The following is a 12,954-nucleotide window of genomic DNA, read 5'->3' on the forward strand; positions in this document are numbered from 1 at the left end:
CACTCTTAAGGCATTTATTTACATTACTTAAATATTTCATATAACATTACAAAGTTTAAAGCTGAGACTTGTGCATTAAATTATAGCTTAGATCTCTTTACAGTAATCATGCAAAGCTGTTCTCAGTAGCAATCAGGAAATGCAACACCCTAATCTCACTATGTACATTTGCATATGGACGTGTGGTTTGAAATGGAGGCCTTTCCTCAGACCTAGATTGTACTACTGCTTAAAAACCCTGATTCGTTTGAGCTAAATAAATACACAAACTGAAGCATAATATTACAGGCATCTTTGCATTGGAAGCTGATTTGTGTCTAATCTCGATTTAAAAATAACACTGATGCTGTCTCATTTGCAGCAAGGGAAGCAACAACAAAAGAGTTTCTTGCATGGATTGTTTTTTTTGTATTTCACAGCCTTCTTGATCTGAACTGTGGCCTTGACAACATAGTCCTGAGTGGCACATACATTCGCCTCTATGTTGTCCAGCATGCAGCCCTGCTCCTCCACCAGCAGGGCCATCTGGGAGAAGAGCTCTTGAATGTCCCTGATGCGGCCCTCAAGCTCCAGCAACTCCTTGTGCCGGTTCTCGATCTCATTGAGAGCAGATCTGGCAGTCCTACCCTCCAGGAGGAGATTATCTGAGAAGACGTTCCATTTGCCCGTCTCGATCATCTCGTCAATCTGCTCCCTGCTCACTTCCTTGCCCATGATCTCCGCTTGCCTCTGGATGCGGGTCTTGCAGTTCTCCTTCTGGACCATCTCAGCCTCGTTGTACTCAGACATGGCTTCGTGGAAGGCGTTGGATAGAGAAACATACTGTGAACGCACCATGCGAGCAACAGCTGATGTAGGTCCGTGCTCCTCCTCCATCTCTTTGCTCAGCTTCCCCAGCTTCTCCACCCGCGCATAAATGGCCTCCCCTTTGGCCTTAATGTCCCGCCCGAGTGCATTGGAGTCACGTTTGATGCTGCTGATCCTTCTGACAGATGTGAGGAATCTGGTGTTCTGTTTCCCGAGACGCTTCACGTCCAGTTTGAGCAGCAGCAGCTCCTTCCTCATTGCCTGGGTGTCTTTGTAGAGGCTGTCCATCACGTCCTCTCCCTCAAACACGACGGCTTGCTGCTCCAGATGCCCCTCATCATCAGTGGTGTGGCTGTGGTTCTCCTCAGGTCTGCACTCCTCCTCTGCAGGCTTGGAGGTGTGCAGCTCACACAGTCTGTCCCTCATCTCACCTGCAAGAGGAGTCAGGAACCTTTACTCACCTTTTTAAATGCAATAGTTAGACATTTTGAGAAATACGCTTATTCACTTTCTAATGGAGAGTTAGATGTCAAGATTAATACCACTCACATATCTGTCTGTTATATCTGTTGGCAGCTGGTTAGCTTAGCTTAGCACAAAGACTGGAAACTAGGGGAAACAGCTAGCCTGGTTCTGTCCAAAGGTGACAAAATCCTCCTACCACACGTCTTTTTTGTTTAAACTCAAAGATTAAAAACAACAAGTTGTCGTTTTACCGGGTGTTATTTGCCAGACTATTGGTGGGTCTGAGTAGCTGCCAGGCAATCAGTGGAGAATCCAGGAAGTTACTGGCCCAGACTTAAAAATAGTCCAGCACAAAACTCCTCTATAAAACAGCACATTTTGGAAATGTCCAAAAAATGTATACACATTTGTGTAGCAGAACTTTCTTTGTTCTTCTTTCCTAACTTATCACATGGCTCCTCACAATTATTTTGTGACCCATCGGAGGGGCCTGACCCCCAGGTTTGGAGCCATTTGACCAGGTGTTTTCAAAGTCTGAGACTGTTGGCCCCCGCTTGGAAAAAGGTGTCCCTCAGAACCTGTTAGTTTACTTGCATATTTTTGCTCAGTTCCTGGTGCCTATGGGATCATGATTATGTTATTTGATCCCAAGATCCCATTGTTGTTGGACATAACTTCAGACTATAACTTATATTATATCAGTCACAGGCTCCATTTCTCTGTAGATTTAGTGCTTTACTTTTTATAGGCTACTTTTGCTGATAATACAGGACCTGCAGTAAATAGGCTACAGGAAATGCAGGACCTTTACTTGTAATGGAGTAGCCAACTTTTACTCAAGTAAAATACCTGAATACTTCGTCCACCACTGGTTTTTATCATATTACATTGAACAAATCCAGCCCCCTTCTTTTTATATGGTTTATTATTTTACATTTCAAATTGGGTTTTGTGCCAGATGGAGAGGGAGGATGGGTTTTTCAGAGGATTGAGTTCTTTTCTGTAGGCTCTATAACCTTTCAATTAATACAATTATTTTTAAAAGCACGTTTAGGACTTCCCTTTTGAGTCATCAGTAGATTAGATTAGCAGTTTAGATGTACTTTCTGAAGACAGATCAGCATCGGTTTAAACCCCTCAAGAGGAAACTGATAGGTTACTTCCTCAACTGTGACGTTTTCATCGCAGATAGCAATTAATTATAGGGCGCTGAGTTAAGACTCAAGTTTTTTTTCCTATCGAAGGAAGGCAGTTACACAGCTTTAGTGTGATGTAGGCCAGTTAAGTTAAAAAAAAAAACGTTGCACAATAACACACCTTAAAGTATCATTGGCCATGACAAGTGAAAATAATGAGTAAAAACCTGACAACAATAACAAGCTGTTACAGATTCCCTGTAGGTCTGTGGGGAGTTATGACTCCAGGAATCACTTAATCGTATTTAATTAGTCCATATACCTTCAAAACATTACACTATACAGTATACACATACCTTATTGTGTTCTCCTCCGGCCGGTCCTACACTATTAAACTCGCTAAAGCAGAAGAGGCGACCACGGAAAAACTAATTTCCTCTTTCTCTCTCCGTTATCACCAAATTACAACATGTAGCTACATGAGTCAACTCAGTGTCTCAGTTTTGAGCAGTCACACTCTTCACTCAACTGATACACTGGTGCAGCCTGCAGCAGGTACTAACGCGGAAGATCACGCCTTCCTCACCCCAAATTTCACACACTTCACCGCTTCTCTGGTGAGTCCACAGGAAGGAACCTACCCATCCCACTCAAATTCTTACTGAATCTCAAAGCGCGCAGGTGTCTTTGAGCACTTGGTATTTTGCGCACAAAACGTTTAAGAAGGATCTTAAATACCTTTTTAGATTTGCGAGGGGTTGACCAATTTATTGTCAGAATAAAACATGAGAGACACAAAGTTAGAAAAAACTTTCAGCATTACCAAACTTTTTGTCTTCAACATAAAGCAATAGCAAGCATTGGATCGTATTGTCCTCAAAGACAACAATTTCAGATTCAATCTTGATGTTGAAAACAACAGTTGACTAAGTAGTCAGTGAAGTCCATTTAGTAACTGTTCTGGAGCTTTTGACAGTGGGGTAGTGTTCAGATCCTTTACTTAGGTAAAAGTAGCAATACCAGACTGAAAATACTCCATTACAAGTAACATCAAGCACAAATTTGTAAGTAATGTCAGCAAAATGCACTTAAAACATAAAAATAAGTTTTTTTGTAGTTTAATATATAACAACATAAAATATTTTCGAGTTCATCATGTTTTCTATGTAAAATCTTAAACTATAAAGTAACTACTAACTTAAGCTGTAAGATAATAGTGTAGTGGAGTAAAAAAAAGTACAATATTTCCCTCTGAATCGCAGTGGAGGAGAAGTATCAAGTAGCATGAAAAGAAAAACTCAAGTAGTCCAAGAACCTTCAATTTGAAAAAAAGTACAAAGTGAATATACTGCTATATTCCACCACTGGTTTTCGATGTTGGCCTTCATCAGCACTGGAACTGTAGATGTTTGGCTTTAAGATTCAAAGTTCATTCTTGACCTTGGAAACAACAGTTGACAAAATCTTTGTTGATTGAAAGCCCCAGATTATGTAGCTTTATGCCTGATGTTTTTTAGATTACTTACTAAATGATACAGCTATTTGCTGGTATTGCTAATATTGTTTAGTTTAGCCAAGTCTTACTGATTTGAGCCATATTTTGTTGAATAAACTGTCAGGGTTTTGACATTTATCCTCACCTTGGAGACAATATTTTAAAATGATCAAAAGCTCCAGAACCACTACTAAATGCACCTTTTTTAAATATCAAAACCAGTGATGACTGAAAAAAATTCTTAAAAGGTTGTCCATTTATTTTGTAGTGCAGCTTCTCGCCACATAGATCATCATGGAAAGCAGTCACCACAGCTTCTTGAAGGGGTTATTTTTATCTGACATAATGGCTTCATCCATGGACTATGGCGTTCTGAGTGGCCAGTTCAGTATATTGGACATCTTTCTGGCTGCTTCAAGGGCTGGCCCTACTCCTCTGTGAGAACAGCCACATCCAGAAACAGCTCCTGGATCTCCTCCATCGTCTTCTTCAGCTCCAATAGCTCCTTGTGTCGGCTCTCGATCTGTAGGAAAGCTGAGGGAGCCGTTTTGCTTACCGCCTGGACGCTGAACACGTTCAACTGCCTGCTCTCCATCATCTCGTCCAGTTCCTCCTTGCTGACCTCCCTGCCCACCACCTCCATCTACCTCTGGATTTACACGCCTCCCTGTGGCTCATCTCTGCGTTACTGTAGCTGAACATTGCCTCCTGCAGAGCATTGCTAAGACACTGGTACTTAAGCATTGAGCACTGTGGGCTCAGAGCTGCCACGCTGGGCTTCAAGTTCCCCTCTAAGAGCACTCATGTGCAGCCGCTGCAGCACAGCTGCTCCTTTGCATTTGCCATCCGCCTGCTATTGCACTTTCATATAGTCGGGGGACTTGTGAGTTAACACATTTTCATCTTTCAAAACAAACAAGTTTGAACTTGTTCTTCTGTTAAATGTTTCCTGAGCACTGACTGAAAACACCAAAGAGGCCTGAGCTCAGTCAAGCACATAACAATCTTATATCTTAATCTTATAGGCAGGAAAATGTCAAACTTTTGTAATCAATATGGGCAGCAGGGGTGAGCACTTTCTACCTCTTCAGTATTGTGTAATTTTAAATGAATGCACTTAATCTGCTGGGACATTTAATCTCCCTTCAGGATTTACCGAACAAGTTTTCAGGCAGAACAGTATAGTATGTCATCTGGTTTTCTGTAAGTGGTTCATACTTGGAATTTAGGTTCACAGTCTGACAAAAAGCAGTCAAGAAGCAGTGGCACAAGGAAGTTTAGTTTGTTGATTTTTACAATAGAATAATGTATGTTTTTCATTATTTTCGCACTTATTTTCCACTTTTCCACAAGAATGTGTGTGAAGAGGCCTCGTTCGTTTTTCTTGCCTGTATAGTATTTTCTGTGACGTTCACATGTTTCTATATTTTCAAGGCAGCTGTTACTCAAGAATGTTTTCGTGTATTAATAGGTTTCTATGTATTTTGTCATGTCAATCAACACTTAAGGTGATGAAGGTTTGTGAAAGGGGAATAATGTTAAGATATGGCCTTGAGAGTGGGAAGTCACCAGACACTGACAGTGGACACCAAAAGCATGTGAAAATTCTTTCAGATACGTTGTCTTCCAACTGGGTGGGACTGAAGTGTTCAAATGGGATAACAAATCATGACAGAAGTCTTGCAGAAGTCAGTCTGCTTTGCCACTTTTACAGTCAATCATCTTTCATAAACTGTAATCTCACCAAAGGCTCCTTCTCACCCTGCATGCAGTGAAACCTCAGGTGATTATCAGTCATGCTGCCTGAAAAAGAAGGGTATTTAGGGAAAACGGATGGTTCAGTTGATGTGTAAGAAGCTGTGCAATACAATACTCATTTCCACAGTCAGCGGTGGTTTGTATATGAATAATCATTTCCACCCGCCTCCATGAGTTTGAGTCACACTGGCTTCTTTCCTCAAAGGGGATTTTTAAGCAAACTTGGTGTTACTAAGCTGTAGATGCACACTCCTCTAGTGTGTAACGGACACTTCATTCTGAAGAAAAAAAGACCAGCATGAATGAGGCTAAAATATCTCCCCAAAACCACAATATAAGCCACAAGCAAGTGTACAATGTTGTCTTCCTGTTTCATTTATGCCCCTATAGTGTGAATCATGGTCAGGAGTTAGCATGTTAATACAGTTTACCTGGTTACTTGTTTTCCACAGGAAAAAAGCTTTTACAGATTCTCAAGGCATAACACTGAACTAACACAATAACTTTTTTAATAAAGTTAAAATATTTATTCATAAAATACTGTTAATATTTTCAAATTAAAAACCTAAATGTTCATGTGAACTTACAGCTAGTTAAAACTCCCACCACCAGATAGCATCCACTAGTCACAGAGTCACACATATGGACTCAAAAGCTGGGGAGAAGCAGGCTGCTATTCACTGTGCATGGCACCTGGCATTTCAGGGCAGAGCTAGGAGACTGTCTGTTTACAGGTGTTTGGGAGTAATTCTGCATATGTACAAAAAAAGCTTAATAAAGCCTTTTTTGTCTCCAGAGCACAAAATTTGATAGTGCCTCACATGATGTCACTTGAGTCTGAAAACTACAAGTCTGAAAGTAAACAAATCTGGGGGTGTGGAGAAGTGAGCTTACCAGACCTCTGTAGCCTGCTCCTCATCTGTCTGTTGGCAGTAGAGTTGAATTCTGGGTAATCTAAGGCACCAGGTTTTGACAAGGAAGAAGAATGTGCACATTGTACAGAACTACTGATCTAAGTTTGCAGCTGAAATGAGTTTTCCCCATAGGGTGGCTGGGCTTAAGGTGAGGAATTTGGACATCCAGAGGGAGCTCTGAGTAGAGACGCTGCTCCTACACCTCAAAAGGAGAATGCATGAGGTGGTTCGGACATCTGATGAAGATGCCCCCTGGACGCCTTCCTTTGGAAGTCTTCCAGGCCTGTCCTAGGGTAGACCCAGAACTCGCTAGAGAGATTATTTGTCTCATCTGGCCTGCAACCGCCTTGGCATCCCCCAGAAGGAGCTGGAAATTGTTGTTGGGGAGAAGGTTGTCTGCTTAGTCTGATGCCACCGTGCCCCAACCCCAAATAAGCTAATAATAATAAGATAATAGTTGGATGGATGGATATATGGAATATCGCCTGATTCTGCTGCAGTGCTAAATCTGTGGAGTGCTCTTTAAAATCCCTTATTTAGTTGAGTATATTGGTTAAAACGCTGTCCAGTTCTGATCTCACAGGGTCTAGAAGAAATAGTAAAAACAGATTGATTATACCTAGTGGTTGTAGTGGTCTATGCTTTTTTCTAACTATTAAACTTAGCTTAATATTTTATTTTCTGTGACTACTTCTGTCATCTTTTTTGTCATCAAGAGCACCGTGAAGTTACCTGCACACGTGAAACTGACTTGGCCTCTTCAGTCTTCTTTGTTTAATCCCAAAATCAGAGGATGCTTTTATAATTCTTAGTCTGAAATTCAAATCTGAAATGTGTTCTTTAAAACTGAGGTATGTGTACATTGGTGGAATACTTATTTTGTCCAGCAGATGTCAGTAGCACAACAGTAGTTTAACAAAACCTGCCCACTCTTTTCTTGTGATTATTTTTATTTACTACTAACACTGGAGGTTAGATTAAGTATGAGAGCAAATTATGAGACTCTAAATACATAATTTTAACATATGTAGTCAATCATGGCACTTTTGTTTATCCATGTATATCATGACATACAAAAGTGCCCTCCTGTCTTTAAATTATATATATAAATAAAACCAAAATCAAAGGCTATAAGCTTTAAAACTATATGTGGAGTTGGTACTTACATAGATTAATTTACATTTTACAAGTATTTATAATTACTGAAATACAAAGACAATGGTGTATTGAAACAAAATCTTTATATGTTAGAAACATCATACCAGTGTTAGCTGGACAAATCCCAGAATGTGAATTTATTTTAAACATAACACATTTTCATTCATCATGCCACCTTATTATATCAATCAATATACTAAAAAAACTGCAAACCTTTCTGGTTTTCTATTAAAGCACCAAACACAACCCCCAAAACATTATAAGGTGAATGTTCTAGTTTAAATCTAGTTATGTCTTTTTAGTCAGCTGGTTCTGATTTGAGCAGCATGTTTATTTTAATCAATAAACTGTGTTACACGAGTTTCAGATGTAGAATTACCAGTTTACCAGTCAGGAACTAAACATGTGATCAGGTGAAATCTAAGTTCGCCTTGTTTACACTCCACTCAGAGGTCAGGACTGCTAGACTGAGGTACAAAAACACTGGGAAATGGTTGGTTGTGAATTTGCCAAGAATGTTTCTTTAATTAAGGATTGTAAATCTGCTAAAAACATGAGGACAAAGTCCTTTTGTGCACTTGGAAGCTTAAAAGTAGCACATTTTGCCTCTGGTGTCCCTCCACCATGCCAGAATTCTTTGCCATTCCTTTTTTTGGAGATAAAAATGTTTACCTGTTTATTATACAGTATGTCTGTCATCAAAACTCTTATTACATGATCAGAGTTACACTAAAGTTTGCAAAGTCAGATGAGCAATAAGCATGACTGACCCTCTTTCAGACTGTTTTTTAAACGTTACTCAAAATATTGTTGGAGTAATTAGAAATTAAGTTAATTATTAAATGCATATATTTATAAATATATCTATGTCCATAAGTGTCATCTCTGATTTAAACATTTTTTCTTTTTGCTGAAACTATTTACAACAATGCAAATATTGTAATGCAAAGTCTGTAGTAAATGTACCATTATTAAAATGTTTTGACTTTGTTCTCAAACACATACTGTACAACTGCAAAAAGATAGAGATGAGGTGGAGGATGAATAAAATCAAAACTCTGCTGACCTTTATGTTTCATATTCCAACTTTAAGTGCAGAGCAAGTCATTTTAGTGAAGCATAAAAAAGGACTCATTCATCAGATCTGAATTTCAGCCGTGCACTTATATTTGATACTATGAAACTACCAGGTACAAAAGAAGGACATGCACATGCATGCAGACTGACTCACTGAGACCCCCTGCGTCTTATTACATTATACTGTATTTTATCAGGCCTTAAGAGTTAAGTTGCTGTAATCGGTGGAGAAAACATCAGCTGTTTCTTGTTATTCAATGTTGTGAATCTAATAAATCCAAATTATTGGCTTCACACAGAGTTTCACAGAACAGAACCAGTGTCTTCGAACATCTAATCAAATTAACATGAATGTCTGTCATGGGTTTGGAGATGTTTCTCGGCTCAAGGATTTCCTATGGTCTCATTTTGTTCAGTTTAGGTTTGGGCTAGGACTTCGTTACAGAGAAGATTTAAGTGTATCCACGTATAAAGTCATATAACAGTGAAGTGTTAGACCCTTCAAAACTCTCTTTATTGTCTTGAATTAAGATCTTTTCTTTATAATGAGTCAGATTTTCTTTGACTGAAAACGACATGCACCCTAATTAAATGAGCATTGATATAAAGACAAAGAGATGGCGAAATATTAGTAAAATTATTAGCTAGCTTTATATCTTTGCTGACACTAATTTTGACAGCAAACTTACGAAAACAGTGCCAGGAAGGGAATGCTGGGTTATGCTCCGTTAAATACCACTATTCCATTTAAGATTAGTTGGGAACCATAGCTCAATGGACACAACTTTTTGCAATAAAGCAAATAGGCATATTTCTTAAAATGTCAAACTAGTTAACCTAACCTTTAAATTGTCATCCATCTCTACGTATGATTTACAGTTCTCAATTTGATACATTATATTTGTGCCCCAAAAATAACAAGTCTTATCTTTCCATATTTTATCTAGTAATAAGTATTATTCACATTCATAAAAAGCATGCATACAACAGTGGAATCTGTGGAGTTTTAAGAACCTTGTAGCCCTTTGAGATTTGTTTCAAATGTAAAGTGCATTAAAAATAAAATGTATTATTATTTTTTATTATTACCACTGAACATATACCAAAAACAAACACCAGGTCAGCTCAATAACATGTCAGTTCCTCCAAAGATTATGAACAGAACACTCAATGAGTAAATAAATGGCAGATTACAAGACAGATATAAATAGTTTATCCCTCTAGAGTCTGAAGTAGGGCAACTTTATTTAAAGGTCAAGCTTTTACAGCAGCTTTGTCTACATCAATCAAAGCTCTTGGACTTTAGACAACCTGTCAGACTGTTTTATGTGTTGTGCCCTGCTCATGGTATTCTGCCCACATGTCTCTGTTTAATCTCCAAATTACATTACATGAGTTTTGCTCCAGAGTTACATTTGACTAGTCATCTGATTTCCATTTTAAATACTCTGATAACTGTCATAAGATGAAAGTTTAGAATATTTCAAAGTCAAGAAGTTGTCTTTAAAATGGGAATCAACTGAGTTGAGATATATTTTTACTGCAAGTATATAGTTTCATAGACTAATCAGAAAATACACAGCGTATCCTGTACCTGTAAATCCATTAAGATTAAAACATCAAGCATTTCAGGATGACAGGACGAGTATTTAAATATACATGATATATCCTGATGTTTCTGCTTTATGATGCTTTGTGAAATCAAACCAACTACATTTTCCAAACAATCAAATTGTGTGTCCTAAAATATTACCATTAAAAATCCAAAACATAAAATATCCGAAGAGTAACAAGATTTTGCAGTCCACAGATTAATTGAATTAATCAGGGTACTTTTTTAACGGTTCAAATATAATAATTTGACTTTCAAAATAACAGCTCTTTCTTTAGAAATATTAAAATAGTTGCTGGATTTTATATGTACCACTTTCTAGATATCTAGATAATTCATAAGCCATTGATTCGAAAACATTTTTGGGTTAGCAGGTTGCGAAAAACCCCACTGGCAAGTGTTCATTCTTTATATTTGATAATAATGCAGTTATAGTGGTTGGTAATACATTAATAAATGCTCATGGGCTTCTTATAAGCCACTTAGTCTGCAGTTATAAATGTTAGTAAGGTAGCTCACCTGCCAGAGCCATATGAATCAAGTGCTGTGCATGCTGAGTCTTTACTGCAGCAGCTCGGGTTCAAGTCCGCCCGGGTCATTCACTGCATGTCAGCCTTTCTCTCTCTCTCCTTCCTTTCCTGTCTCTCTTTACTCTGTCAATAAAAGTAAAAATGACAAATAAAAAAAGTAATTAGCTTCTACTTATCCCTTTTCCTTCTGATACCTTATTAGAAAGTGGCACTGACATTTTATATAGATGTCATTGTATTTTGTACTATTCCAGTTTGAAAAAACAACCACTGAAAATCAAGTTGTTCTAATCTGTTATGATAAGTGTGCACTTTCTTCACATTGAGGACAACTAATGTCCCACCAGCAGTTTACATAAACACATTAATCTAAGAGGTGATGACTTATTCCCTGATTGACCAAGAACCAGCAGCATCATCAGCATCCACTTTTCACAGTCATGGCAGACCTCATAATGAAATTTGGTTGCTCATTTGTCCGACTAAATGTGCAGCTCCATCTTCCCCCTAAGAAGTTCAAGTTCAGGCTAATAGGTTCTGGGTAGGTTTTAAATACTGATGAATACATAAAATGTGCACAAAAGAAACAAAAGGAGAATAAAAGGTTAACTTTATTTATGACCAAGATGCTTTCTTTCATTTTTCTTCATTATACAGTTTGTTTTTGGACTTTTATTCACATACACTTAAAGTTATGGATACAATTTAGCAGCACAACTGTGTAGCCATTTTCCTCATTTGACACAATCAATAATTGACCATTTGTTTTAAGTATCTTCTTAAAACAAATGGTCAAAAATTATAAATCTACTTTGCAAATGTGTAAATCACCACACAACAAGAGAGCGTTTTGCAATGCAGCCTTTAAGTCTGTTTGCATTTTTAAATCTTTGACAGTAGCCTATTTCTGAGTGCTGTAACTTCAAGCATATCAATGCCCAGAGGTGAAAGTGTACAGCGGTGCAGGTCCATGCTTGTTGCTCGGACAGTTGTTTCAGTCATTTGAGGACATGCTGGGTTTTCTCTGCAGTTGTTTTTTTTTTTTTTTTTTGATGCAGCGAGAGGCGTGCCAGGACCAGTCGGACCAGGGTCGGCTCATAAGATTTATGTGATCCAGCAGGGAGGTGTTTGGCTAAAAAGACTTTCTCAACATCCGGGCTGCACCATTTGAGAGCTGACTGCCTCTCACGGAGCTACCGATTTGCTTTTTTTCTGTGCACATTTGGGATATTTCCATCACTTGTGCGGCTCATTCCGGATAGTGACGCGTTGCAGTTCCGATAATGGGAGACGCTCAGTCTGCGCAACGAGGGGAAAAGAAGGATGCAGCGGCAGAGGAGGAGAGCGGAAAAGTGGATGATGCTCAGGAGGAGAATATTGAAGAGAAGGTATCATTTTATTTCCCAGAGATCCCGATTGTTGACATACTGCAGGCATCTCCTATCACGTTTACAGACAAACTTATTTATGCGTTTCCTTGTTATTAAGGTTTTTCCATATCTGCAACATATTATTTGACATGAAACCTCTTACATTTCCAAAACCAGTCAGTGGTCGTTGTGTGAAAGAAAAATGCTGAGGCTGGATTTTGTTGTTGTTGTCGTCAGTACGGTGCAGTTGCTGCATGCCAACACATCCATTAAGCCCAAGATAAAGAAGTAAAAAAGTCTTACTTATTTCCATAAATGATGAAGCACACCAAGCTCACTTTATTCATCCATAACTAGCAATTTTTTCCTTGTTACACATAAAAGTTGTTTTTTGTGCCAATTGTCTTACTCTGTCAAAGCTTATTAAAACTGTAAATATACCCCCTTAGTTAATGACTTTTGCTTTATTAGTTTGAGAAACATGAGATGTTGCAATACTTTGCATTTGCTATGGATGAAAAAGGAATAGCATGGAGGAATAATGACCTTTCATTCTTAGAGGAACCTAAGTAAAACCCAGGGGAGAGATGGAATTTTCCCTTTGCTTCACTCAGCAGACGGCAACATTGATT

At 38.5% G+C, this 12,954-nt stretch overlaps 2 protein-coding genes and 1 long non-coding RNA gene across 5 annotated transcripts in view; 1 reads left to right on the plus strand and 2 right to left on the minus strand.

The window, feature by feature from the left end:
- stx11a (syntaxin 11a) lies at positions 1-11,061 on the minus strand. 3 transcript variants are annotated; one of them, XM_046062993.1, is made up of 2 exons: positions 10,942-11,061; positions 1-1,238 (listed from the first exon to the last, which is right to left on the minus strand). In XM_046062993.1, the coding sequence occupies exons 1-2, from the start codon at positions 10,952-10,954 to the stop codon at positions 352-354; spliced, it is 900 nt and encodes a 299-aa protein (XP_045918949.1). In that variant the 5' UTR covers positions 10,955-11,061; the 3' UTR covers positions 1-351. The 3 variants fall into 3 exon arrangements, with proteins under 3 accessions (XP_045918949.1, XP_045918951.1, XP_045918950.1); XM_046062995.1 differs by lacking the exon at positions 10,942-11,061 and adding an exon at positions 4,460-4,644; XM_046062994.1 differs by lacking the exon at positions 10,942-11,061 and adding an exon at positions 2,765-3,066.
- Positions 10,957-12,954, minus strand: part of rmnd1 (required for meiotic nuclear division 1 homolog) — a 17,348-nt gene continuing 15,350 nt past the window's right edge. Inside the window, exon 13 of the transcript XR_006827178.1 lies at positions 10,957-11,075. The gene's annotated coding sequence lies outside the window, so the exon portion shown is untranslated. The remainder of the gene's footprint in view (positions 11,076-12,954) is intronic.
- The window catches only part of LOC123979194, a 2,090-nt gene continuing 1,328 nt past the window's right edge, over positions 12,193-12,954 (plus strand). Inside the window, exon 1 of the long non-coding RNA XR_006827179.1 lies at positions 12,193-12,340. This is a non-coding gene — a long non-coding RNA (uncharacterized LOC123979194). The remainder of the gene's footprint in view (positions 12,341-12,954) is intronic.

This window comes from Micropterus dolomieu, linkage group LG11 (assembly GCF_021292245.1).
Source record: "Micropterus dolomieu isolate WLL.071019.BEF.003 ecotype Adirondacks linkage group LG11, ASM2129224v1, whole genome shotgun sequence".
Lineage (NCBI taxonomy): Eukaryota > Metazoa > Chordata > Actinopteri > Centrarchiformes > Centrarchidae > Micropterus > Micropterus dolomieu.